Source organism: Semicossyphus pulcher, unplaced genomic scaffold, assembly GCF_022749685.1.
Source record: "Semicossyphus pulcher isolate SPU_LCO1_2020_fin unplaced genomic scaffold, fSemPul1.0.p SCAF_10, whole genome shotgun sequence".
In the NCBI taxonomy this organism is placed as follows: domain Eukaryota; kingdom Metazoa; phylum Chordata; class Actinopteri; order Labriformes; family Labridae; genus Semicossyphus; species Semicossyphus pulcher.
This window is the reverse complement of record NW_027211604.1, coordinates 24,934,226-24,959,999: the sequence shown is the minus strand read 5'-3', so window position 1 is coordinate 24,959,999 and position 25,774 is coordinate 24,934,226. Positions and strand designations below refer to the sequence as shown.

Genomic DNA, 25,774 nt, shown 5'->3' with positions numbered 1-25,774 from the left:
TTAGCTGTTCTGGGCCGGACAGCATCCTGCATTCACTGCTGCTCTGCAGGGAGCTTTGGGCTTTTATGTGTATCAGATGTGCTGGAGGTTAGAGGCATGCTCTGTGAGAGAAGCTCTGTGAGGAGGTGGTTCACACCTGACGCACCATCAGCAGCATCCTCTCTCTCTTCCATTAGAACACACCGCATGTCAGGGAGGGAACTTGTGTGTGTATGTGTAACATGTTTCTCTTTTATCTCCTTTACACTGAGGATTTCTTCACCCACATATGTAACACTGTCAGACAAACTGCCCACATTTTCTGCTGTAATAGTTATAGGACATAACCGGAAAGTGGACGCTGTCCGATGTTACACATTAAGCACCGGTGGGTCTCAGTCGTTTCACCCTGAGCTTAAAACATCCAGAAAACTGAATTTAACATTCTTTTAGCAAGTAAACCAGATGTTAGTCAAGCAGCTGTTTTTGAGGTTGATTTAAAACCGAAAATATGATCAGATAACGTATACAACATGATAACATTATCAAACCTAAGGGAGGTTGAACCGAACCCTGGAGCGTTTGTCCTCTCGGTGCGGTTCGTTTAGGTCGGTGTGAACGCCGGAATCGAACGGGGACCAAACAACCGGACCATGGTCCACCAGAAAAGACGGGCCTCGGTCTGTTTCCAAACGAACCACGGTCGGGTTTGAGTGAGGTGAGAACATAAACGGACCTAAAGAAGGACCTTATATAGAAGGCAGACAAAAAAACTGTGCATTGTGGGTAGTTAACGGATGTTGACACTGGCAGAGACAGCCACACAGTCAGGCAGCCAGATGAGAAGAGGACAGACGTGGGGGAGCGTGGAGGTGAGGGCTCAAATAGAAATATGGGCTGACCAAACAACTTGTGGAAGAAATATTCAAACAGTGGAGTGAAAAACTAAAGGAGCTGATCGAGCTGTGTGTGTTGAGTGTGATTGATCAGTGTGCCCCCCTCTTTGTTTACTTCAAGAAGTTTCCTACGTGGAAATTCTGACCAATAAGAAAGCAGTTTCCTCGTGCATCAGAACATTTGGTCTGCTGGTAAAAGCTGCCGTGTGAACACAAACCAAACTCGAGGCAAAATGCAACATTATAACAATTTGGTCTTTGAGCCGGACCAAACAATCGGACTTTAGGTGTGAAAGCTACATCTCCTCTCCACTCTGCTAATCAGGAACAGATCGGCTGCAGGAGCCGTATTTGTCGACAGAGCTGTCAATCATAATTTTGACAGCATCAAATAACTAATTAAAAGTACACTTGTCAGAAAAATGAACATTTGGACATGAATCAGCATAATAAGAACTAACTATAATGACAGAAACCATGTTTAAGAAAAATGTATCGGGCGTGTATTTTGATTTTATAGTTTGACTCATGTCCCATCTGTTAACATGGAGGAGGCGGGCTTTATGACCTATACTGCAGCCAGTCAGCAGGGGGCGATAGAGAGGGTTTGGCTTCACTTTTAGGGAGCTGTCATGTTGTCCATCCGTTTGGCTGACCACTGGGTTCAGCCCTACACATGAGTCTGTATGTGACTGACTGACTGAGTGAGTGACGGTATTTTCAGAGCTGCATAGAGAGAGAATTGCAACATCGCAATGGCGGATCATGGAGCATAATGGACCTCCACTGACGCGACTCTCTGTCTATACGGCTCTGGATACTTTGCTCGGGGAGTAGGCGGGCTGCTCGTCCACTGCTCCTCCGCTGTCCTCACCTACGTCCGCAGCGCGCACCTGCTTTCAAACACGTTGTCAGCGGCCTCATAAGGACAGGCCTTGTAACACATTACCCACAAAGCGCACACTGACCTGATGTGGTCAGCCACATACGAGGTTTAGACCGAGTCTTGTTATGAAGTCTGTGGTTCTGACAATGAGAGACATGCTGACAGCCGTGTTGCTCCACAACATACAAACCCAACTTTATATTCTAAAAATGCCTCTGAATCTCATTTTTTACTTTGGACCTCTCCCTTGAAAGCTAGTTCACCTACAAGTTGAAGGTCTGCTCTGCACGCGAGGGTCCAGCTTCTATTTCAGGGTCTCTAATTGAAGCACAGCGATTGTGCATGATTGGAACTCCTGTGGTGTCTGAGCCTTTTCAGCTCTCTAATGAGCTCTCTTCACAGGGCTGCTCTCACTTAATCTGCAGGCTACCTGCTGCTCCCTGTAAACACATGAACCTCACATGTGCTTCATGCACAAACAAACATAAAAACAAACTTACATGCACAGTCTGGCAACAAAATGATACTGTCACACTCGCAGCAAAGTGTGTGCAGAGCCTCTTTATTCGTGCGTGACACCCTGTGTACCGCCCAGCGCTGAGAGCTTTAGAAATAAGAGGTAGAAGATATTTCTTTCTCTGCTTCACTGAGCAGAAAAATTAGATGTTGGTGTTCCAGTATTGAAAAATTAATATGTGTTGGTTTTAAAGCGGAGTGGAGAGGTGTAGCCTGGCACAACAGATGCAAAACTGAAATTGTGTTTTGACATCCAAGCAAATTAACTCCAGGACAGAGCAGTCTAATTCCAGACAGAGAGGAAAGAGGTTACGTGGGAGCTGCGTTCTGGCCTCTACTGCTGTGGTGCTGCTTTAATAACATCTGCAGAGACACTATTTGGATTATAAGAGATGTGAGTGGCTGGGATCTTATTAAAAGAGCCTCCAAGGCCGGAGCAAATAACTATCTCTGCTCTGATGGAGGTTTTCCTTCGAGCCAAAGCCTGCGTCATAAGACGATAAGCCTGAGTCCTATAAGACTGGAAATTGGAGGGGAAGCATCTCGGGGACAATGACCCATTTAATACGTTGTCACTGGGGGGCTCAGGAGCCAATATCGTGGGTTCATGGTAGACAAAACAGCTTCAAATGCTGTTGCAAGAGAGGGGATGAGCAATCAGAACGAGTGGAGATGCTGCAGCCATTGATCTGCTTACACTGCGGGGGAGGTGAAAGGTCGGCTTTATATAGTAAAAGAAAGGTGTTCTCTTTCTGAGTGGTCAATCTGCTGTCTGTTATCTAACCAGAGAAGCTATAGCTGGAGAAAGCACCCATTGAAAATCCTCCACTTGAGAGCTAAAGTATTTCACTGGAGGTCGTTTTAATTCAGCCCCTGAAATAGAAATGTGGGGGAGTTCAGGTTCGCCTTCCTCGTGTTCCCACCGCCCTTCAATCTTACTAACTACGTTGGCATCGCCTCGCTCTCTGTACTCTTTGCACAGAGATTGATCGCTGCAGAGTTTCATAGGTGTAGAGCAGCGCCCGGGGACGACTTGTGGGGAAAAAAAGGGCTCTTCAGACATCAAACGCAGGAACACACACACACACACACACGCAGGCACGTCCTCATCAAATCAATGACTCTTAGCGTAAGGAGGGTCCCTGGGCCACAACTATTCATTTTCCCACATGGTGAGTTAATAGGGGGAATCTGTGGGTGCTCGGAGCTGTCTAATTACTCCAATCAAGTTCTTTAATCGTGGTGATTTTTCATGCTTTGGGTGGCGGGGAGTCCCTCGCTCTGATCGATGTCCCCCGTCTCTCTCTCTCTGCCCAAATCGCTGGGACTCCGCTCGCTGTGGGCAATGGGCCTGGCCTAAACGGCTTTCATTTGGCTCCGCTCGGCTAGCTCACACCCACCTCTCTCTCACACACACACACACACAGATGTAAATACACAAGTGTCATGCTCTGTTTAACATTTCAATTTGAATTCAGTGTGTCTGAGAGTGACCGCTTCAGTCAGAACCTCCTCTGCAGCGTGTCAGAGCCGAGCAGATGGTGTGTTACGCAGGCAGCAGCTACCTTTACAGCTGCAGGAAGTGCTAATTAAATGTGCAGAGGAGAGATGCGTCGTTTCAGAGCGCTCGTCCAAAGTGCTTCTGACAAACATCCAATATGTGGCTGATTTTTGGGGATTGTTTCAGAGCTCACAGTGGATTTTTGTCCAACTTCTCTTCCCATAAAAAAGGAGGTTTAATCACAACGGGCCATCTCGCAGCGTTAACCAACTACACACCAGTGTCTGGGTCAACACTGATATAAAAGGTTGCATTGTAGGTGTTCCTTTAACGTACTGTGAGGAGTTATTAAACAGAATGATGGAGAACTTCATGTTAATGCCTCTATATAAACTACAATAACAAACCACACCATCATCTAGAAGATGACTATGTCTATATATTTACACTTACTGCCCGTCCCCGCTGCCACCGGGTCGGATACTGACGAAGCAATTTACAGCACACTGACAATAAGAGCCTGTGTTTGCATTGCAACAAGTAGAGGTGGGAGGTTTTGTCTTTTTACTAACTAGCGTTCTGGAGTCACTTGAGTCACTTACATTACATACAACATTAATGGAGATTAAACTGAATCGTGCAGCTCTTCTGATAATAAAGCGAGTCATTTCGCAGGTTTGTGACGCTCATGCTCCCATGATTGTGTGCGGCAACAGTGCTTTTTGTGCCCTGCCATGTTGGGAGAGCGGGTACTGACTGAGTGAGTGATCCAGTGAGTGATTTGTGTAACTCGAGTCAGACCTTCAGCTCAGGGCAAGTGTGTTTTTCTCCCAGGGCTTGTACGGAGGCCTCGCCTCAAATTCGCAGTTTGCAGCGGCTAGCAGCGGGTAGGAGGGGCGAGTCAGTGAACGAGTTAGTGGAGATGAAGAAAAAGAAGTTGTTGGTTTTCAAACGATTGGTTCATGACTCGCACATCACTACCAACAAGCAAAGTTTCCCAGTGAGTTGTATGTTGCACAAAACTACAAAGGACAAGATCAGCACAGAGATAAGACGTACCGCTTTGTCCACAGGGTCAGAACTAAATGAAAGTTGCTCACATGACTATTATGAATCTGTTCCTGGAAAACATCCTGCGCTCGTTTACTCCATGTTTTTACCCCCACAAGATGAAAGTTTAAAAATCTACTCATCCACAACATTCATTATGCTTTGTAGCACCGTGTTTTTGATGGTGACTTTTCATTTACTGACTAGTTGATTTATTCAACGTATTCGTCAGTTGGGTCTGAAGAGAGAGCGGGAGAGACGAGCAGCCACACAAACACACACAGACAGAGACGATGAGAGGTCAGCTCTCCGTGTGACTAAATAAGCTTCTCAGAGGATCACAATCGCTTGTTGACCGATTCGTTTCTCTGATATTCAACAACCAATATTCTTTTATCATACAAGATTCAGAAATGTAAGGCATTGTGTCAGTAATCCATCCATTAGCTTTAGCGCTTCTCCTGTTCAGGGTCGCAGGGGGCTGGAGCCTATCCCAGCTGTTACACCCTGGACTGATCACCTGTCAATCACAGGGCTGACATTGACACTCACACCTAAGGGCAGTTTAGAGTCACCAATGAACCTAACAAGCAAGTCTTTGGACTGTGGGAGGAAGCCGGAGTACCCAGAGGGAACCCACACATGCACAGGGAGAACTTGTCCCAGTGATAAAGCATAAATAAGGAGATTTTATTGTTCTGTGTTTTGCAGCGTTTCCACCTCCTGGCAGTTCGGGTCGTCCCTGTGTTTTGCTGTGGATATAAACCGGTGGTGGTTAAACACTTGCTGCAAACATTGATCAACACTGAACCTAGCGTTCCCTTTTTACAGGAAACATAAAAATATGAGTTCTCAGCTCACTGTGTCATTGAAAAGCAGCTTTGCCTATTTTAGTTTTAGTCCCAAACTCTAAACATGAGCCTCTTCTTCTAAGGCCTTTGTGTCCACAGATCTCTGCAGGTTAGCCTTCCCACTATTCACCAGGTTCCTGCAGGCACTCAGGTGCTCTGGGCCACTCTTCTGGCCCGTATTTCTAAACCCCAGGCTCTGTGTTGCAGCAGCGCCGTGCTGGGCAAACACTCTCTGTCTTTGTCTAGTAAGCTGGAACGACCAAAAAAGAAGCAAATGTTGCTGTGCTTCCTCCTGGAGCCTCTGCATCGAGCAATTCAGTGCGAGGACAGAGAGAGAGAGGAGAAAGAGGAGATACTGGAGGCCATATGTCAACAGAGGCTTTAGCTTCATAAGCTTTGACCCCTCTTTTCACGCTTTAGCTAGAGTGTCAACAGAGATAGCTGCAGGCGCTAACATCCTCTCCATCAGCACAATGTGAAGGAGAAAGCCCTACAGCCCTGGTGTCCAATTGGCCAGAGCTCATTCAGTTAAAGTATCCTCTCTGAGCCTTCTCACCCTTCTTCTTTCATCCACTACAGACCGCTGAGAGCTTTCAGGGTCCGCTGTAGAGCTGTTGGGAAGCAGCCGACGTACAGTGGCCGCTCCGGCGCCTACACTGAAAGCCATGAATATAAAGTGTGTGTTTGTGGCCATCTCCATTGTGCTGAGTTGACAGCTGCTGGGCGGAGAGATTGCAGTGCAGCAGGACCTGACGGTGCTGTCACACCGGCTGGCTTCTTCTTCTTCTTCTCTGTTGGGCCATCTTCCAGCTTTTTAGCACTCCATCTCACTTCCTGCTAATCTCATTCTCTGCACCCTTAACACGCTGACAGCACCCAGCTCAGAGTACATGGTATCAGCAGCTATATTTAATCTGAGAGAAGCAAACACTCACAGACTAATGCCATTTTCACGCTGAAATGAGCCACTGGTTAATTTACAATCCTGCTTAGAGAATTGGTCCTGCCATGAGAGCCAGATAATAAAGGGAACAAGAATCTTCGCCAAGTAAGAGTCTGTTTTCAGCACTGAGTGATGGACAGCTCCCCTGCACTTCACCTCCAAGTAGAGCTCAGAGTTTGATGTTTTAATATAGCAAACTGGAAAGTAAGCTACATCTTACCTTAAGGCAGAGCCAGGCTAGCTGTTTCCAGTCTTTATGCTAACCATAGCTAACTCTCCCCACACTGTCGCTTTATATTGAAAGGAGAATTAAGCTTTTATTGAACTTTGTGATGGCTGCAATGTAATCTTTTGGGGCAAATTCAGCCGGTATATATATGTCCAAATATACATCCTTTTAGAAGAGCTTGTTTTTGCCTCCGACAGATTGTTACTCAAGCTGTCTTACAATGGATAAGAAAGTATTACTAAAGGAAAAGAAGGCAGGATGCTTTTTAAACCAGGACCAAAAAGCCACCAAACTCCATTGACAAAAACAGTGATTTTACATCACTAAATACAGGAGTTGCTGGTCTATCGCTGCCTTGACCAGTTAAGTTGTTTGAGCAATAGTGTTTTGTTGGGTCCAAGATGATGCTTTAAAAAGACCACAAAGTCACACACAAAAAGGAAAACAAGAGCAGATGTAGACCAGCAGCCCCAGTGTTATCTGAGGTTAACTGTTTTTGTTAGTCGAGTCTGGTGGCTTTGAAGAGAAGGATGCAACCGTTGTTTCTGGTTCTAAACAGCATATTTAGAAAAAGGGTCCTGCTCTGTTTCCTTCTGTAAAGTTGTCAGACTCTATTATCAATCCAAACCAGTAGATAAAAAGCACTTTAGTGGACGTGCTTTATGACGCACATTTTCCCTGAAACATTACATTGCAGCCTGTCCCTCAGCTGCCACCGAGCTACCTATGGGTCCCAAGTTAAGTGTGAATGTACGTGTGAAAGAATCTCTGGCTGCATGTGTCAGCCCTGTAATTGACTGGCTATCAGTCCAGGGTGTACCCAGCCCCTCGTCCAATAACAGCTCCAGCCCGCGTCCCCTAACAGGATAAGCAGTATAGATAATGAATGGGATGGATGGATGGGTCCCGAGTTTAAAAATACCCGAAATCCAGTTTACCAGCAGACATGAGAGTGGCATCAATCTTCTTATCTCAACTCTTAGCGAGAGAGAAATAAGTACATTCCCTGAAATGTTGAACTGCTGCTTTAAGAGAGACGAGGAGAGACTGTTGCCAAGTGAGAGTGCATGTTTCAGCACTAATTGATGGACAGCTCCTCTGTACTTTGCTTATTGCAAGTGAAGCTCGCATTTTAGATGTTACCTCTTACAAGGCACGACGAGTTCTAAGGCTCGTTCTTTTTGTACGACACATTTACTGCGAACGCAGACCATTTTTAACCATGCATAATTAGTGCATCTATATCTGCACATATCCATGGCAGCCCTCGCCCACACTCTTGTTGTTGAACTTGATATAAACACCACAGTACATTATTAATGGCTGGTGCTTCCAGTCAGTCTCAAACTCTGTGATGTCTGGCTCCTGGCCACATTTTCACAGCTTTATTAATTCTCTCCCTTTCCCCTCCTCTCTTCTCCTCCGTCCTCTCGTCTCTCCCTTCATGTTCCTCTGCCTCTGTAGCTCATTACATCCCATTACCACAGCCCGAGCAGAGTGTGGAGACGGTGTGAATACACCAGGAGATCAGCTCGGTTTACTGGAGAGACCCTGTACTGTCAAGTTAACTAACCTGTGAGAATGGGCAGAATAGCACAGGACAGAAGCGACTTGTTCAGACAGTCTGGTGGATTTATTACTGTCTCCTTCACAGAGCTGCAGCAGGCCCGTCGTCTGAGGCTCTTACTTATGTTTTCCACAAACTGTGAGGATGTAGCCCAAAGCTGTACACATAAAAAAGCACCAGGAGTGTTTGATTCATTTATTATCTACTGCAGCAAATAAGATCACAGTGCAATTAAAGTAAAACTGATCATTGTTATGCAGTCTGGCAGCTTAAAAACAGCCGAAATGGAAAAAGTCTGATTTTCTCAGTAAGAAACTAAGAATATGAATATTAATGCGACACAGTCATTTCTTTCATGTGCCACTGCGGCAGTCGACAATATTGTGTGTGTCAGCTCGCTGAAAGCTCCTCTCGCTGCCCCACAGTTGCTCCCGCTCAGTGAGTTACAGCGCTCTGCTTTCAGAATAAAACATGACATGCAGCCCGGGCATGAACAAGGAACCCGCCGGGGTCGGGCGAAGGTTGACAGTGAGTCATCGGCATTCGGCTGAGTGTCATTTTGGGTTAGGGCACGACAAAGACGGCCTTCGCCATTTGTGCGGACTCTGTGTGATAGTTTTGGGTTGACATGGCGTCTTCACAGGCTTCTGGCAGCTGTGACAGATGACATTAGACCCTGCTGCAGCGCATGCTGTTGTTTAAAGCTGCTGCTTGTCTCCTTAATGTTTAGCTAAACAGTCCAACCTGCAGATTGTTGATGGATTTATGTGTGTGTGTGTGTGTGTGTGTGTGTGTGTGTGGTTTTGTCTCTTTTAACTGTTGTGATCTTTGTCTGTTCTCAGGTACACAGAAGAAGAGATCCGACAGAAAGTGAGCACATTCAGACAGATGCTGATGGACAAGGAGGGCGTCATCACCAGAGAGGGATCACACACACAACCAGGGTACGTTACCATGCATCAAGTTTAATTATTTTTTTATTCTTTATTTTATTTTGAAATTATTTAGGGGCTTTATTTGCCTTTAACAGATACTTATAGCTGGAGATAGAGAATTGTAGGAGAGAGAGAGGGGGGATGATATTCAGTAAAGGGCCTGGGCTGGAATCAAACCTAGGCTGCAGTAAGACTCAGCTTTAGACTGGGCTCACTCCACCAGATCTGCCACTGGGGCGCCCCTACATCAGGTTTAATGAATGTGTTTCCTGCTTTTTATGTGTAACAGGAAAGATACTATCTGTGTCTGTATCTTTTAATGTCTGAAAATATCAGAATCTTAAAGTGTTGGAAGCAGCACTCAGATCTCTTATTGAAGTAAAAGAAGCTAAACTACAGTGTAGACATACTGTTACAAATAGAAATCATAAACGAACAAATGTTTTTAAAAAATACTGAAAGTTTGAAAAGGAAAAATCAAGTTAAGAAACTTTATTTATAGCACATTCAAAAACAGGCTTCAAAAACTGAGACTGAGCGCCCTCCTACACCCATTGTTATTGTTGCTGTCTTAAAGAGCAGCTCCAGTCATGTTTTAAGACATATAAAATGCTCTGCTTGAAATTATAAATTGTATATTTTCTGTTAAATATGTTTAATTACCTTAAAAATCCTCCCAAAGCATCTCCTCCTAAGATCTCATTAAAAATTCCCCAATCTGCACAGGCCCCGCCCACTATGCAAAGTTCCAACCGCCCCCTCCATCGCGAAAACAAATCACGTCTCTGCCATCGTTTAGTGGCAACTTGTTGAAACTTAGCTCGCTTGAAATGTGGTCATTAGCAGTAGTAACGTTAACGTTAGTCGTCAGTAGGTTACACGTAATGATATGCATAGAGTCACCCCGTCTGATAAAGGGATTGGCTCCTTAGGTTTGTGACATCTCAAACCTCCCAATCTGAACACGTGTTGTTCAGCCTGTCCTTGCAGGTTCTGCAGGTTACAAGCAGACAGGCCCAGCCATGGAGGTGATGCTGATGTTGTCCCTGATATGTCTTGTAGCACATAAAGAACACCACATGGAGATGTTCTCAAGGTTAAACTCTGGATTCTCACAGGAGGGGGGCTGTTAGGACACAGAAGGCGACTGTGCCATAGACCAACAAAAGCCTGGTCTAAAGTCTATGGTCACTTTCCAGGTATTTAGAGAGTGCATTAGTAAGATATTAAGATGGGCGTACATACGAGAGAAAGAGGCCGGTCTGGTGATGCCAGAAGATAAGGAAACACTCACCGCTGGCTCCCCACACGCCTGCTTCACCTCAGTGAGATTCCTGCTCGAGCCCTACGCGGGCCAAAAACTCGACACAAAGCTCTCCATCATGCTCGCTCACTCTGATGCATGCTCTCTCTAATACACACAGAAACACAAGCACTCAGGAGCTAGATGTATTATAATCCTCAAACATAACTACCAGTGCCAATCGTGACCACAGATATCAATGCAGACTGTGTCCATTACGCACACACCGGAGAGTACAGCCACGTGATCCAGCAGCAATAATAAGCAGATCTTTCTTTGATGTTAAACACACAGAACCTTAGTCCAGGAATGTGTTGTGGAGTTAATCCATTTCACGCTTTAAAAACAAATAGTGAGATCTTATAATGATTCTGAATTTCACTGGAAACCAGTGTCAGCCAGAACAGGAGCCATTTATTGTCCTCCGTCTGCTCCAGTTAAGAGTCGAGCAGCTGCATTTTGAACCTTGACTTATTATGCAGAAAGGCCCATTTCAGAACAGAATAAATGATGTTTTTGGTCGATAATCACTGATGCTGCCGTGTGTTCATCACTTTAATGTTTCAGCTGGCAACGGTGGAGCTCATTTTCATTCTCTTTCTTTTACTCAGGTAGCTTGTGTGTCCCCTCTGGGATCAAAGAAGTCTTATCTTAACCTATAATCATACATCATTATTTATTTAAAGTGTATTATTACTCTAAATATCCATAGGACTCAGTGAAGTTAGAGAAAAACAGTCAGAAGTCAGTTATGCAGTGAGCCAAAAAGCATGATTAAAGTCTGCGGCTCGTGATGCAATGTGAGGAGGCCCAGATGAAAATAAAGTCTGTTTGAAGTGTCAGTGAAAGTGCCAAGCTTCATGAGCATCATGCAGTAAAAATAACACATCAGTCATGCTGCACGGCACCAAACCAAACTAACTGTGATGAAAAGGATGAACGACGGCAAACGTCTGAATATTAAAACTAACTGCTCCTCAATGCCTTTATATAGAGTTTATTTATTCACTCTCAATCACATCTGCTTTGTGGAAAGATGCGCTGCTTTCCTTCCAACACTGCACAGAAAATAAGCACCTGATAACTTTGATACGGAAGAAGAGGAAATCTGGTGATTGAGATGCGAGATAAAAATGTACACGCTTCTTTTTCTTTTGATTTCTTGATGGATTTAAAGATTCAATCTCGAAGATTTCACTTTCGTTCTCTTTGGAAGCACCTAATGGTGATGAACGGTAATTGCACCTAACCAGACGTCCACGGTCGGCTCCGGTTGTAACTCTTGATTTTCCTGGTTGACGGTCGCTTTCCTTTTCAGACTGTTTGCTTCATCTGAGTGTCGAATTTGTTTCTTTTTCTTTGGATTTTCACTTCTTGTTGAAGTTGTATCTGTAGTCATCCATCTTTTCTTTGTTTGTCCAGCCATAGTAGATTATTGTTTACTTACAACACTTGCAGAGACCGGAAAAGCAGCCACTTAGCTCCGCCTTCCCTCTCTGGCAGACCAACCACTGCTGGCTGATGGAAAATGCGTCACTTACTAGGCGGCGCCACAGATACCCAGTCCATAATAATACTATATCCTGCAAATGCAAAGGCTTTTGGGCCAAAGGCTCAGTCACCATTGTGTTCCAGAGGATACCTTTAAGGATTCATCGTCCTTGATTTACACGAGAGTTAAGAGTGATTTCTACTGACTGAAGCTCGGTGTGTATGACATGTTGAGAGGTCGGGAACGGTGCAGGAAAGAGGGGGTGCATATTACTGCAAAGCAATTCAGATTAATTATCTGTGCACATCTGAATAATGTATTTGTTTACACCACAAGTGTGCATGCATGGTGATTCAGCCCAGCTCCTTTCTTGTCCTTCTTTTTCTTCCTCTCTTTGCTGCACTTCTTTGCGATTTTGATTTCAGCTTATTTAACAGGCAGTTTTGTATCCTTGATGGTACATCTTTTCTCTAAATGAATACGAATGCTCTCTCGTAGAGGACTCTTATGAAAGTAGATAGAAGTCGATCAAAAGCCGTCACAAATTGATTTAAAAAGAGGTGATGAGAAACGGCTGTCAGTCTAATAACATCTTCAGACGGCCAGTTTCAAAGAATACGGACCCTAATTACGAAAGTGCAATAAATTGTAATTTGATCCTTGGCTTTTGACTGATAAAGCCTCCCTCTGACTACACAGGGAATGGTTGAACCCTGGTGCTCTGCAAATAATCAGCAGCATTTAAAAAGTCTATTCTGAACTCCGCTGGAAGCCAATGGGGTGAAGATTGGCATGATAATTGTCAATTTGTTTAGCGTTAAGCCTCGCTCTGGCTTCGAGCGCGAGGTGGGAGGGAGAGGAGCTCATCTGAGGGGAGCAGAGATGGAATTAAAATCAAAATAAATGATTGCAGCGGACGCGCACACACAGAGAAGGACCACTGCTTCAAAGACACTAGCCGCAGCAACAGCAGGATGTAGGCGTGGTGGACCTCCTGACTCACTGTGTGTGTGAGTGATTAAGAGAGGCAGCGTGGTGTCTGTCTGTGAACTAATGACGCTCATGCTTCCTGTCTCACAGACCACACTAATGATGCTCCCTCCTCCTCGCTTCAGCCGGTGTCTGACATTTAAGCGGACCACGGTGAAACGAGGAGGAAGCGGAGGATGACTACGCTCAGTAGGATTAATATAACAAACATTTACGAGTTAAGAGTGAAGATACAGAAAGCTTTGTTTGTTTGGATTTCACATTAGTTCCCTCTCAAGGGCACTTCTGAGTCAGGTCAATTTGGGATGTCAGAGCTCGCCTCAATTTCTGCAACTTTCCCTCTCCAGAAAGGCCTTGATGTGGAAAATTGAAGAAGGTTGTAATTTGCAGGGTTGTTATCCCCCCACTACCACTCCTCCTCACACTCAACACTCAGGTCCTTACTCACACACAAACACACACACACACAGAAATACTCTTTCTAAAGTACTCTGCAGCTCTCTGCCCAGCTTTAACTTAACATGTGAAGTGCTGAAATCAGTGCCTTCTACAGATCAACAATGCCCCACATTAAGACCCTTACATCAGTTAATGTGGGACCACAAAGGCCTAAATCACTGCAGTAAACAGCTAGCAGTTAGCATGTATGTGCTAATGATTTCATATTAGCTGTGTCCCAATCCAGCGGCTGCAGCCTTCGAAGGGTGTATTTGAAGGTCGATTGCGTCACAGAGCCGCATCGAAGGCCGTCCCAATTCGAAGGCTTCTTCAGATGCAGCCGACAAATGCGTCCTCCTTTTCCTGAGCCGCGAAGGATCCATCGGGTGCATCCTTCGCGGCCCACCATATCCCGAGATGCATTGTGCGGCAATTCAAACAAAATGCCGACTTTTAAACGGCTGAGGAATACGCTTTGAAATGTAAAAGTTTCTGGTTTCAACTCAATCGAAAGCTAGTGTTACACATGTTTAAGAAAACAAAAGGGACCTTGAAACAATTGTCTTTAAAATAGGTTAACTTACGCGACCTTAGTTATGCTAGCTAGTTAGCCTGCTAGCTACCAGTTGCTCGGCGACAGGAGTGGCATTTGGTGACCTAAGGGTAGACCAGACCGTCTCATTTCAGTTCGGCTATAATGGTCTACGCAGGCTATGAATGGAGCATCCTCCGTGGACCGCCTCCTTCAAAGGCTGCAGCCTGTGGACTGGCACACAGCTGTTGTTTTATTCATATCATTTTATTCCTGCATTATTTAGAACAATGACAGTGTTCTATAAATGCACCACAAATAGCAAAGAGCTAATTTCCATCTGTAGTTCCTGGGCCTGTATACAATGCAGGTATGACATTACACAGGTAATACATCTAATGCACTAATGTACATCTAGGTTGTGTCATGGCTCACACAGAAAGGGTCTTGGTTTCCTCTGGGACTTATTGTAAAGCCTTGCTCTTGGCCTGGCTCTGGGGATAGTGATGTTAGTTTGTCAACATCTTCTGCATTCATTTACATGGAATTTGGTACAGCCATTTAAAGTGCCCAGAGAATGTATTCTAAAGATTTTGGTGAATCTCCAACTTTTCCTGTAGCACTAGCAGCAGGTCAAAGTTCACACTTTTACTGCTTAAAATCTCTTCATTGCAAGGTTGGTTGGAAAATCATGAAGTACAGATATTCAGTATAAGACACCTTCCACAACATTCTTTTCCTCTAGTGCCACATTATTGGTTTAGAGCAATGGTTCTCAACTGGTGGGTCGGGACCCAAAAGTGGGTCGCGGAGCTGTTTACAGTGGGTCGCGGATGTGTGCTTAAAAAAAAGGTTGTGGCAAAAATTCTATGCTCTGCTTTTATTTTGAAGGTCATGGGTTTCCTATGATGTGCATGCAGTAGTGGTTTAGTTTATTTACATTATGTGTATTCACTGATTAGATAATCCCAGCTACAGCTACGTTTACATTCTTCGGAGTCGTCCTTAGAATGACTTGTAATAACTTTACTGATCCTCATTCTTTTTTCTAGCCCCACTAAGAGCTGATTTTACTTCAGTTTATGACCAAATATCTGCACAACAAATCTGCCTCAACTGTACTTGATTATACCAAAGTTAGCATGCTATAGTAAGGTCTGTGTCCACAAATGCCGTTTTTTGAGCAGTCAGCGCCTATTTTCAATGCAGTTCAGCATTTTCAGTTCTCACTGTCCTAAGCGCAGAAACACCCTTTCTATCTATCTATCTATCTATCTATGAAGAAGGGGCATGACTTCAGATATTAACTTTGTCAACAACAATGGAGAAACTAATCCTTTCCTTTTGTAAGGGTACAACAAGAGCTGCTGCTAACGCCAGGACACGATTCCTTTCCATCCTTTTTATGTTTTCTGAATAAAAGCAAATGTTAAGCATACAGAGTGATTTAAAACAGATTTAACGGTCACTACCAAGGGAAGTGGAAGTGCCCTCAGACAGCTTTTGTAACCTAGCAACAGTAAGAGCCGGTGAGAAGCGCTCTGAAATTTAGGTTGTGGGCACTGCCAGCGCAAAAAACACTGTTAGTGGACACAGGCCATTAAAATGGCGAACATGGTGAACATGCTGCCTGCCAAACACCAGCATATTACCATTGTTGTTGTTGTTGGCATGTTAACCTGCTAATGTTAGCATTTAGCATAAAGCACCATTGTCCCTAAGCAAAGCGTCTAGCCTTGCTAAAGGGTCTAGTCTTTTTTATTCTCAAAATTTCCTGCACTGAAATCTGAAACATTATTAATACATGTGACCTGCATGAACAAAGTCTGTTTAGTCACTTACAGAGGAAATTAAGACCAACTATTATAAATTACAGCAACACTTTTTATGAAGCAGTTTAACGGTGTTACGTTTGTGTATGAACCCACTTAAAAAGAGGGAACCACTCGTTTTTAAACGTCTGTTCACGGCTTGTTTCCTTCTGTCAGGCTATATCTTCATTCTGTGACCAGTAGCAGTTTATCTTGTCTTAATTCAGGATCAAACTGCTTCACACAGCTTCAAGCAAAGAGAGATTTACCGTATGTAGTTATAGATAAGTACAATAGACACAGATAATTAGGTTTGCTAAATGATGAAAAGCTCGAACGCCACCTCAAATAAAGAGCCGCCTTCAGTGTGTTTGAGTTTGCTCAGCTGGGAGGATTTATTCAGATGCCATCTCCTCCTCCGGGACTATAACTATTGACAGGCTGGGCCCCTCAGCTGTAGCTTAATTCTCTTACACACTCACAATAAACAGCCAGCAGTAGCATGGATGTGCTAGCTCATAATTCTGTTTACCGATGTCCCACATTGATTTCCTGCAGAATGGATGGGAACACAGAGCGAGGAGAGGAGGAATGCAGTGTGTAAAGCCTCTCGGAGATGTTCAGGCTTACACACGGAGGCTTACCGATCAGAGCCGGATCAATGGGGGAGCTCAGCCCCGGGCTTCAAATAGCCGTTCAATATCCGATGAAATGCCTGAGACCCGTGTTTCTTCATTAGCATACTGAAATATATTTGAATCCAATAAGAATTGATCTTCTATTCTGCGGTTGTACAGAAATCTAATCTGTGTGCATTCAGAACATCAAGGTTTTTCCCCCTGATCACACAATTGATCTGATCGGCTTTAACCTCCAACTTGATCAATCCTTTATCTTAACATGACCACCTTAAGGAAGCTTCAAGATACTGGTAAAGAGGAGTAATCAATCCAACCTCCACCCGCCTCCTCCCAGAATAACAAACGATAACTCTCTGCAGAAATAGAAATATGTATCCCGGCCTTCAGTGGCTGTCTGAGCAGCGAGAGCTTTGGCCACAGTCCATCAATGCCAGATCCCAGAGAGAGCAGCTGAATCAGGGAGCCTCTCTCCTCACCAGGGCACCATTAAACACAGGGACACCCACTCATCTGACTTACAGGGACAACCAGGCTGGACAGATGTCTCTGGCATACTGGAGCATGACATCAATTAAGAGATTAGAGACAGGATGGGGAATAAGTTGATTTATCACTAATGACTAAGCAGGGGGACCACTAGATAGTTTCAATTGTTGTTAATTGCTCTTTTTGGCAGTGAGTTTCATTCCTGCCCCTACAGAGACATTAGTGTTCAGCAACAGACACACAGACTGGCCTCTGAAATGAAACATGATTTTAAAAGGCCAAATTGAGATTTATAATATAAATTAAACAAGTTTTGTTAATGTAAAGGTTTCATCTTCTTATGAATTATTTTAGCTTTAGTGGCCTCGGTGCCTAAAAGTCTTTTTTAAATGTTTATAGTTTCTTTAACTGTGTAAAGGAATTGGTTTTAATGTTTGGTTTCAAAATAAGTTAAAGTATAGAGAACCAGAGCCATACTATCACAAACAGACTAACCTCTGTTACAATTAAATACGTTACTTTGTCTGTCAAAGCACTTTGTAAACATTCTGTTTTTAAAGGTGCTATATAAATAAAGTTATTATTAATTCAGCATTTCTTAAAAATAAAAAAATAAAAAGTAAATAAAGCAATTTCCCGAGATTTACCATCTATATTCCAACATAAATACACTCTTTTAAGTAACCCAGTTTATTATTTAGTTTTAGATCTAGAGAAGAGGTTGCCTCTTAAACTGTTATTTGTGATGCTTTCTTTTTGTGGTTTTTACTACCATAAGCCTGTGTCGCCTCATTTCCTGTTTCGATAAAATAGAGGCTTTTATTGTGAAGGATGCTAAAAAAAACAGGCTTCCTGCCGATCGTAAAAGTAACGTTAGTGAGGTTTTTTTAAGGTTTGAGCGTAAATAACTTTGTAAGAAACTCCTGCTAACTAGAAGTTTAATTGACTAAGCTAGCTCCAATTAACTTACTGTTTTTGTAACCAGCTCTGACGTTGGTTTTGGGATTTTGAATATATCTCATAATTATTAGTTTAAGTTTCTTTTGAAATAAAATGTTAGTTTTTCTACCGCTGCTGTTATTATAAATGTAAATACATGAGAAGTTAAAGTCAACGTGAAATGGAAAATGTCATTTTAGTCCTTTTAGATCACATCCCCGGTAATATTGTGCATCTATTTGACAAAATAGGCAAAAAAAATACAGGAAATCCATTTCTTCATATTCTTATATCAAAAGCTGATCATTTTTTCCTCCTGTAAAACAAAATATCACGTGTGCTTATGTACCAACCGATTTCAACCAATAATATCATGACATCCACCTGTCAATCAATCTGCAACATTAAGCCGCAGAGTGCCAAGAATTATATGACACGCCCTCTTCTCAATAATCAAATCCCTCTAATGATATGTCCCGCCTGCACGTCCTGTTTCACTCAGAAATACGTCACGATACGGAAGCTAGATACTCTCGAAATGCCATTTCATCTCGACCTTAAACAACAATTACTTACAATTACAATTAAAACAATAAGATCTACAAATGTGCCAGCATGCAAGTTCCAGCATTAAAATAACGGGAATTTTTTCATTTCATGGAATTTACTGAGGCTGAATTTGAACTAATTAGCATGGTTACAAATGTGGATTGGATTTGGACTTAAGTGAACGCTTGTGCACTTGCTCTTTGGGCCGTGAAATGTGGAGACCTGAGAACTGTAGTTGAACTGTTTTGACTTTTACTACACTGGTCAGCTTTCCTAGGATTGGACGGGAACCCGTGTGACGTTTTATAAAGTTCTACTTACACATACATACTCTGAAGGGCAAGCTTTGGCCTGACAGGTGACACCCAAGGCCACGTTAGTCTATGAATATCTCGTTGAGGCTCATTAGAGAGCATGGTATTAATTGAAGCTTAGATTGACATTTTAACTTCCTGATCACATACTCTAATTGTTTTTTTAAGATTTTGACAACTGAACTGTAAGAAGACGCTGATATTTTAGAAAGATCACAAAAGGTTTTAAAAGGTGACACCCAGTTTGTAGTGTGAATAACAAGCACTCCTGGTACAGTGTGTGCTGTGCTGTGTGCCTTCCACTCAAAGGTGAGACGCTCTCTCTTGGCACTGATACAATGAGTGCCAGCGTCCATTTGGAGTGTACGCTTTAGTACCTGAGATGCCATTTAGACTATTTTCACTCCTAGTTGTTTCTAACTTAAAATAATTTAAATGAAGTTCCTCCTCTGCTGTAGTCTTTGTCACACACTCACAGTGCGTACAGTTGTTTACATCTCCACTAAAACGATCCTCTTTTCTCAGACTGTTAATGCAGTGTTATCATCAGAACAAGGTTTGCAGTGTGTGTGGAGCTCAGACACTTTGGTGTGTATTTGTATGGGACAGGGTTGTTATTATGAGCTGAGGATACTTTTCTGGGACTTGGCATCCCTGCTGTGCCCAGTGGTGCTCAGCCAATTAAGAGCTCTGTTGCCTCGTCTCTCCCTAACTAAGCATCAGGCCCATAACCTGTTTAAATCCTCACACACTCCTTATCCCATTTAATTTGTCTTTTTTATATACTACCCGCCTCTCTTGATCAGTCCTAAGATTTACTCTGATATTGTGGAGATGCACTAACTATCCATTGCTTTGTCATCTTTATTGTGTGTGTCTCTTCACCCTCTTCGTCTCATTACTCCTGCCTGTTTTCATCTCTCTCTTGCTAATTGATGCTTTGTGGTTAGTCATTGTGGCTATGTCTCTGTTATCATCACCGTAATCCGAACAACCTCTACATAGACTTCTGCTGAAAGAGTACTATAAAGCCCAGAGCACGACCTGCTGCGTTGGTAACAATACTGGGACATTACAAGGTCAGAGAGATAGCACTGCATAAAGAGAAAATAATCAGTGAGGTTTTTTTATCAGTTTCTTTAGCCTCCATGGAGCCTGCAAGGTCAGATCTGGAGGATCAGAGGAGGGGGCTACATGAAGAGGGATGGGGGGTAGCAGGGCAGGGAGGATCAGGGAGGAGGCTGCTGCCATCTGTCTGAATAAACAATACAGAGTGTGTGAGAAAGCAGTGGGAAGGTATGAATCCCACAAGCTGAGCTGTAAGAGTGAGAGAGATGATGATATTCTCACTGCTGGGGTGAGCAGAGATTACTAATGTCAGCACAGAAGTTCAGGCACAAAGAAAACTCTTTATGCACTTGACTTTTTGTGGGCGTTTCTTTTTAAGGATCAATTTGCCCCTTGAAAAAGCCGCTGTCAGTCAAAGCTGGTTTCTCTGTAATCGATAGAAGCAATAATATTTGAAATTAGTGCCATAGCATTGTACAAACAGCTCGTGGTTTCGCCCACTCTACATTCCTACAATACCCAGCGTGCATTGCACCCCTCCCTCTGAGGGTGAGAGTTTGTAAATAACGGTCCCATTTACAGTTCCACAATAATGCAGGCTGTGCTTTAGGCCCTGATTGATAAGTCACAACCGCGACCATCTCTCATCTCACCTCTTTGTCTCCATTACAAAGTTTGTTCAACAGAGAGCACTGAGAACAAAAAGATTCATCAGCTGTAAAAGGTCCCGCTGGTGTTTTCTACAGGCAGCATGCAGGAGTGTTAGAATAATTTAACATAGAGCAGAAGAGCAACTAACGTCATTTGGGATTGTTTGTCTGTTTTGCCATCTGAAAAACTGGTACTGATCCGTGAGTTCACTGCAAAGCAAAGTCACGCTTCGGCTAACACCTGGGTCACACTTCCTGCCTCAGTCTGGCTAGGTAACATGCTAACACACTAAACTGATGTAGGTGAACACTATACATGTTAAACATGTATGCTAGCATGCGACAGGCCCAGGGTAGCCCTTACACCCACCATGACACTCACACACACTCAAACACAAACTAACATACAAACACATGTTTATGATGCTTGACTCTTGTGTTTTCAGGGTCAACCACCTGCACTATCAGCCTGGCGAGTATGCAGAGGATCCTGAATTGGTCGCCTATGAAGAAGGAGACTATGAGCATGATTATCACAGTGACAACAGGTAAAGCACATGTTCAAACACGCACGCACTTGTATATAATGGTGATGTGTTGACCCGCTCTGACCTCTCAAGTGGTGAATTAAATCAGCCCTCTATTACCTCCTTCACACAGCCACTGGGTGTTTCCTTTGATAACATCCATAAACATGACATTGATGCAAACACTCTTGAAATCCTTGAGCAACACTCGAGACACCCGCAGAAAAACACCCACTGTTTATGTTCTCTCTGTTAGGAAACCATCATGGAGATGGTCGTTTAGATTGTTCTTTCTGCTTGTGTCACTCTGCAGAAAAGATTAAGTGTAATTTCCTCTGGCGGCTTTCTTGTTTCCACTGTGCGATGAACTGCGTGAATGTGGTGTGTTGTGGCAAATTGAATCCAGGAAATGAGAAAATGGACACTTACCGCTTTGCAGCAAGTAGCTGTAATCAAAAATGTATTCTTTCTGAAAATAATTATAATAACAATCACTTGTAATTTATTTCTGCCTTTATCACTCTCCCTCTTCTTCTTCTTCTTCTTTTTCGGCCAATTCAGAGTGAAGAGGAAATCAAGCAGCTCTCCATCCCCGCGTCCAAAGAAGAGGAAGAAGAAGAAATCTGGCCGCAGAAGGAGTCGGTGAGTGGAAACAGCTTCCACTGATGAAGTGCTTCATTTTTTTGACAGAATAATTACACTGTGATTTTGTGAAATGTAATTCCAATTATTTCACTATGAATATTGCCAACGAGACATCGGATACTGCAATTGTGAAAAGGGGAAAAGTACGTCAAGAATCATTAGCAAAGCAGAGTTTCATCTTCCTTTGTCTTATGACAAGGTCAGCTGGAGAAATAGAGAGAGCGAGAGGAAGGAAAAGGTACATTGGAGCAAAAGAGAAAGGAGTGAACAGAGCCTCAACTGAGCTCCATGACACCTCTGCTTTCAATGATCTCTCTGGGTTGTAATGTAATGCAACACAGTAAATGAGCAACAGTCTGAGGCTCATTTTACAGTCAAATGCTTCCCTTCTCTCCATCAATAGGTTCGGCAGCTCGTCACCCACTCACAGAGAGAAGAAGAAGAAGAGTGGGAAGAAACACAAGCGAGACAGGTGAGTGTGTGCATACTGTGCGTGACATCAGAAACATGTCAACACAAGAAAGAAACTCTTTTCAAGGGTGTGTCAGCGATTCTTCTCACAGCGACGGATGTGAAAGAAAGGCAAGAAGAAAAGGGGAAAGATGGTTTACAAGGAAGGGAAGAAGAAAAGGCAGAAATTCAAGGAAGAGAGACATAAAGGGATGAAGATGGGAAGACAGGGGAAGAACAGATGGAAAGACTGGAAGACAAGGAAAGGTGATGAGATGAAAACAATGAGTGGATGTAGTGGAAGGACAGACATTCAGACATACATTGAAAAAGAAGATGAGATAAGGAAAAGAATGGAAGAGAGAAAGAGACAGAGAAAGGCAAAGGAAAGGTTAGAAGAATAGGGAGGAATTGAAGATGGACATGAAGAACATGGGAGAAAAAAGGAAGAGAGATGAGATGAAAACGAAGGAAGGAAATGAGGGAGAAAGACAGGAAGGACAGCAACAAATACATGATTCACAGAAGAGAAGAAATGAAAGGAATAGGACAGGATGAAAATTAATGGTAGAAGTAAGACAGACATTTAGAAACAATAAGGATATAAAGAGAATTCATGACACGAAGGAGGATAATGGAGATAAGAGAAGAAGAAAAATGAAAGAGATAGGAAGATAGGAAAAAAGGAAAGGTAAAAGAAGAGGGGGGGTAGAAATAAATGGATTAAAATAAGGAAATTGAAGAAACCGAAAGCAGCAAGGAAGGAACAACGATGTGAAGAAAGGGGAAGAAAAATGGGAAGACAGTAAGATAAAGTTAGAGGAGAAGGAAGGGAAAGTGGACAAGATGAAATGAAAGAAAGCAAGTAAGAGAGAAAGACATGGAAAGAAAATCAATGAAAGGATCAAGAGGGGGAAGAATGAGAGGAAGGAGAACAAGATGAAAAAGATGCTGTTTTGTAAGCGGGACAGACAGACAGACATTTAAGAAAAGAAAGAAAGAAAGAAGAAGCAGAAAGAAAAGGCAAAGGGGAAAGAAAGAAAGAGCACGAGCTCATCAACTAATACTTGTGCGCTGCCCTGGGATATCATAACAACAATAACAAATGGTAGCGCGCTCTCCTCCTCCAATTTCTCTCTCTCTGCGTCTGACTTCGGGGGAGCGGAGCTAAATGTGTTGCTCTAATAACCCAGCCTGTATGGGGGCGCACAACACAAGAAAAATGAGCCTCTCACCAAACTGCTGAGCATCAGTGCACTGCCCCGCTCATGTTTCCCACCTCTCATCCATCCACGCACTTCCTCCTCCCTCTCCTCCTCCCGGCTCATCCACACACCTCCCTCCTGACTCGCACCAAAGCTGCTCTGCATTGCAGGTACTGTTGATGTATGAATAATGTATAGATGAGGCAGGAAGGTTCCTCCCCACAGGAGCCGGCCTCCCTTGATGTTAGTCTTTTTTTAAGCTATATGTTAGGAGGAGAGGGGGAGACGACTTTGATCCTGTCCTGCTTAAATTCTTTTATTATATACCATTTTAAAGGCACAGCTCCAGGATGGCTCATGCATAAATTGCTTAGATATATATTTATACATATATATGTATATATAGATATACTGTATATGTCTCACATGCACCATGCACAGTGTACAGGAAGCTTACTTAAAGGGCCAGTTCGCCGATTTTTTACCTCAGTCCTATCATGCTATCATGAGGAGCTAATGCCATTATGGTAGGAGAAAATGCAATTTGGCTCTGTGCCTTCGGGGGCGCTACCCGCTTCTCCAACGGGCCCTGGAAAACCTCCGCCAGACTACATAAAACGCATCATCTGTTGGAGGCCAGAGAGCTAAAACGGTAGTATTTCACTCCAGCGTCTCTCGCTGGGCCGTTCCTTTCAGAGGGAGGGGCGCAATGCACACTGGGCGAAACCACGAGCTGTTTGTACAACTTTCTCCACAGCTATGGCGCCACTTTCAAATATTATTGCTTCTATGGATTACAGAGAACGCTAGCTTTGACTGACAGCGGCTTTAACGGGGGCCAGTTGCTCCTTTGACTTTGAACTGAATCTGAATGCAATGAAAAAAGTCAGTAACAAAAATAAAGCTGCACCCTTCTTTCCTTCCAAAATAGTTTTAAGTTTGGGAAGGAGACTATGAATCATGGCTACAAAAAAAGCAGTTTAACTATTTAAACCATAATGCAAATCTGAATATAGTTAAACTGCCAACAAACCACTGCAACATGAATTTAGATTTCATGTAGCTACTCCCAACAATGGCTCTCCATGTCCTTGTAGTAGGAGCTGGAGTGCGGCTTTTCGCTGTGTGTTGTAGAAGACAAGAATAATGAGCTCTGCAGAACAACACCTCATATATACAGTCGTCCCCAGTCGATTCCCTCCATCAGGGGGAAACATGGCTGCTGCTGGGGCCACATCTCAGCTACATGCATTACTGTGACAGCTTTATTACTCCCCTTTCAGAGTATCAACCCACTCCCCTGCATGCAGTAGGTGTGTAAAACAGCAGAGGAGATGTAGGGCTCTTCAAGTCTCACAGACCGCTCTGACTAATCACCATGGAAACTGCAATGAGGGTGAAAGTGATCTGGAGGTGATGTGTCAGTCGAACGCTGAGGACTGAAGAGTGGCCGGCCTCCCCCGTCATTACTGTGCACTCAGAACGTGCTTTAAATGAAACTGAATCTCCTTCCTGTTTTGTCGCAGGAAGCAGCAGCTTCTACAGGCAGAAATGTTTTAACATGAAGTGTAACAATCAGCACCTGTAGAATAAAACATCCTGCTGTAGAGCTCCCCGGGGACGTCTCTGCACATATGGATGTATGCATGTTATTCACATTGGTTAGCGAGGAGGGATGTGCCCACATGAGCAGCATTAGATATTCATTCATGAGTTGGCACATGAAAATACATGAACCTCCTGCTGTTCACAGTTACATGAACATGTTCAAATTGTGTGACAGAACTAATCCTGTGATGCTGTTAGCTTTACACCGCCCTGCTTCTGAAAGCTAGCTGTCTGTGCCTTTTTGATGTATTTAGATTTCTGTTTTCTTTTATATTCATTCAGTATTTTTTGAGTATATAATTGTATAATAATAATGGGAGTTAAAAAACAGACTGTATAATTATTGGACGTTGCCATCACCGTGTCATCACCCATTGGTTTGTGGGCTGCCTTTTTGAATCTACTTTTTTTTTGGGAGCCAGAAGTGACCATATTTGGATGAGGGGTTGACCCTGATGAAGAGCGAGGAGTTGGAACATTCTAAGTTATACAGTCTATACCCGTAGCTAACTCGTAAGCTAGCTGAAAAGACAGTTAACCAAAGTGTTTACCACAGAATGAGATTGTATTTGTGGTGGTTGGTGACAGGACGTATCTAAGAAACTGAGACACAAACTTCTTGGGCGGTCAGATCAATAAACCGCATATCAACCCATATTGTTTGTCCAATATTTGCATTAAAATTGGACAAAAGCCACCAACAACAAGATGAGGCGACGGCTAGCAGTACCCACCTGTCACTCAAAGTGGCCATGCCACTTATTATGTGAAAC

The 25,774-nt window shown here is 43.4% G+C and overlaps 1 protein-coding gene across 1 annotated transcript in view; it reads left to right on the top strand.

Moving 5' to 3' along the window:
* The window catches only part of srrm3 (serine/arginine repetitive matrix 3), a 110,614-nt gene that overhangs the window by 62,619 nt on the left and 22,221 nt on the right, over positions 1-25,774 (top strand). The window contains exons 3-6 of the mRNA XM_069670658.1: positions 9,261-9,362; positions 21,013-21,114; positions 21,655-21,735; positions 22,142-22,210. Of these exons, the coding sequence (XP_069526759.1) occupies positions 9,261-9,362; positions 21,013-21,114; positions 21,655-21,735; positions 22,142-22,210 (354 nt within the window). The remainder of the gene's footprint in view (positions 1-9,260; positions 9,363-21,012; positions 21,115-21,654; positions 21,736-22,141; positions 22,211-25,774) is intronic.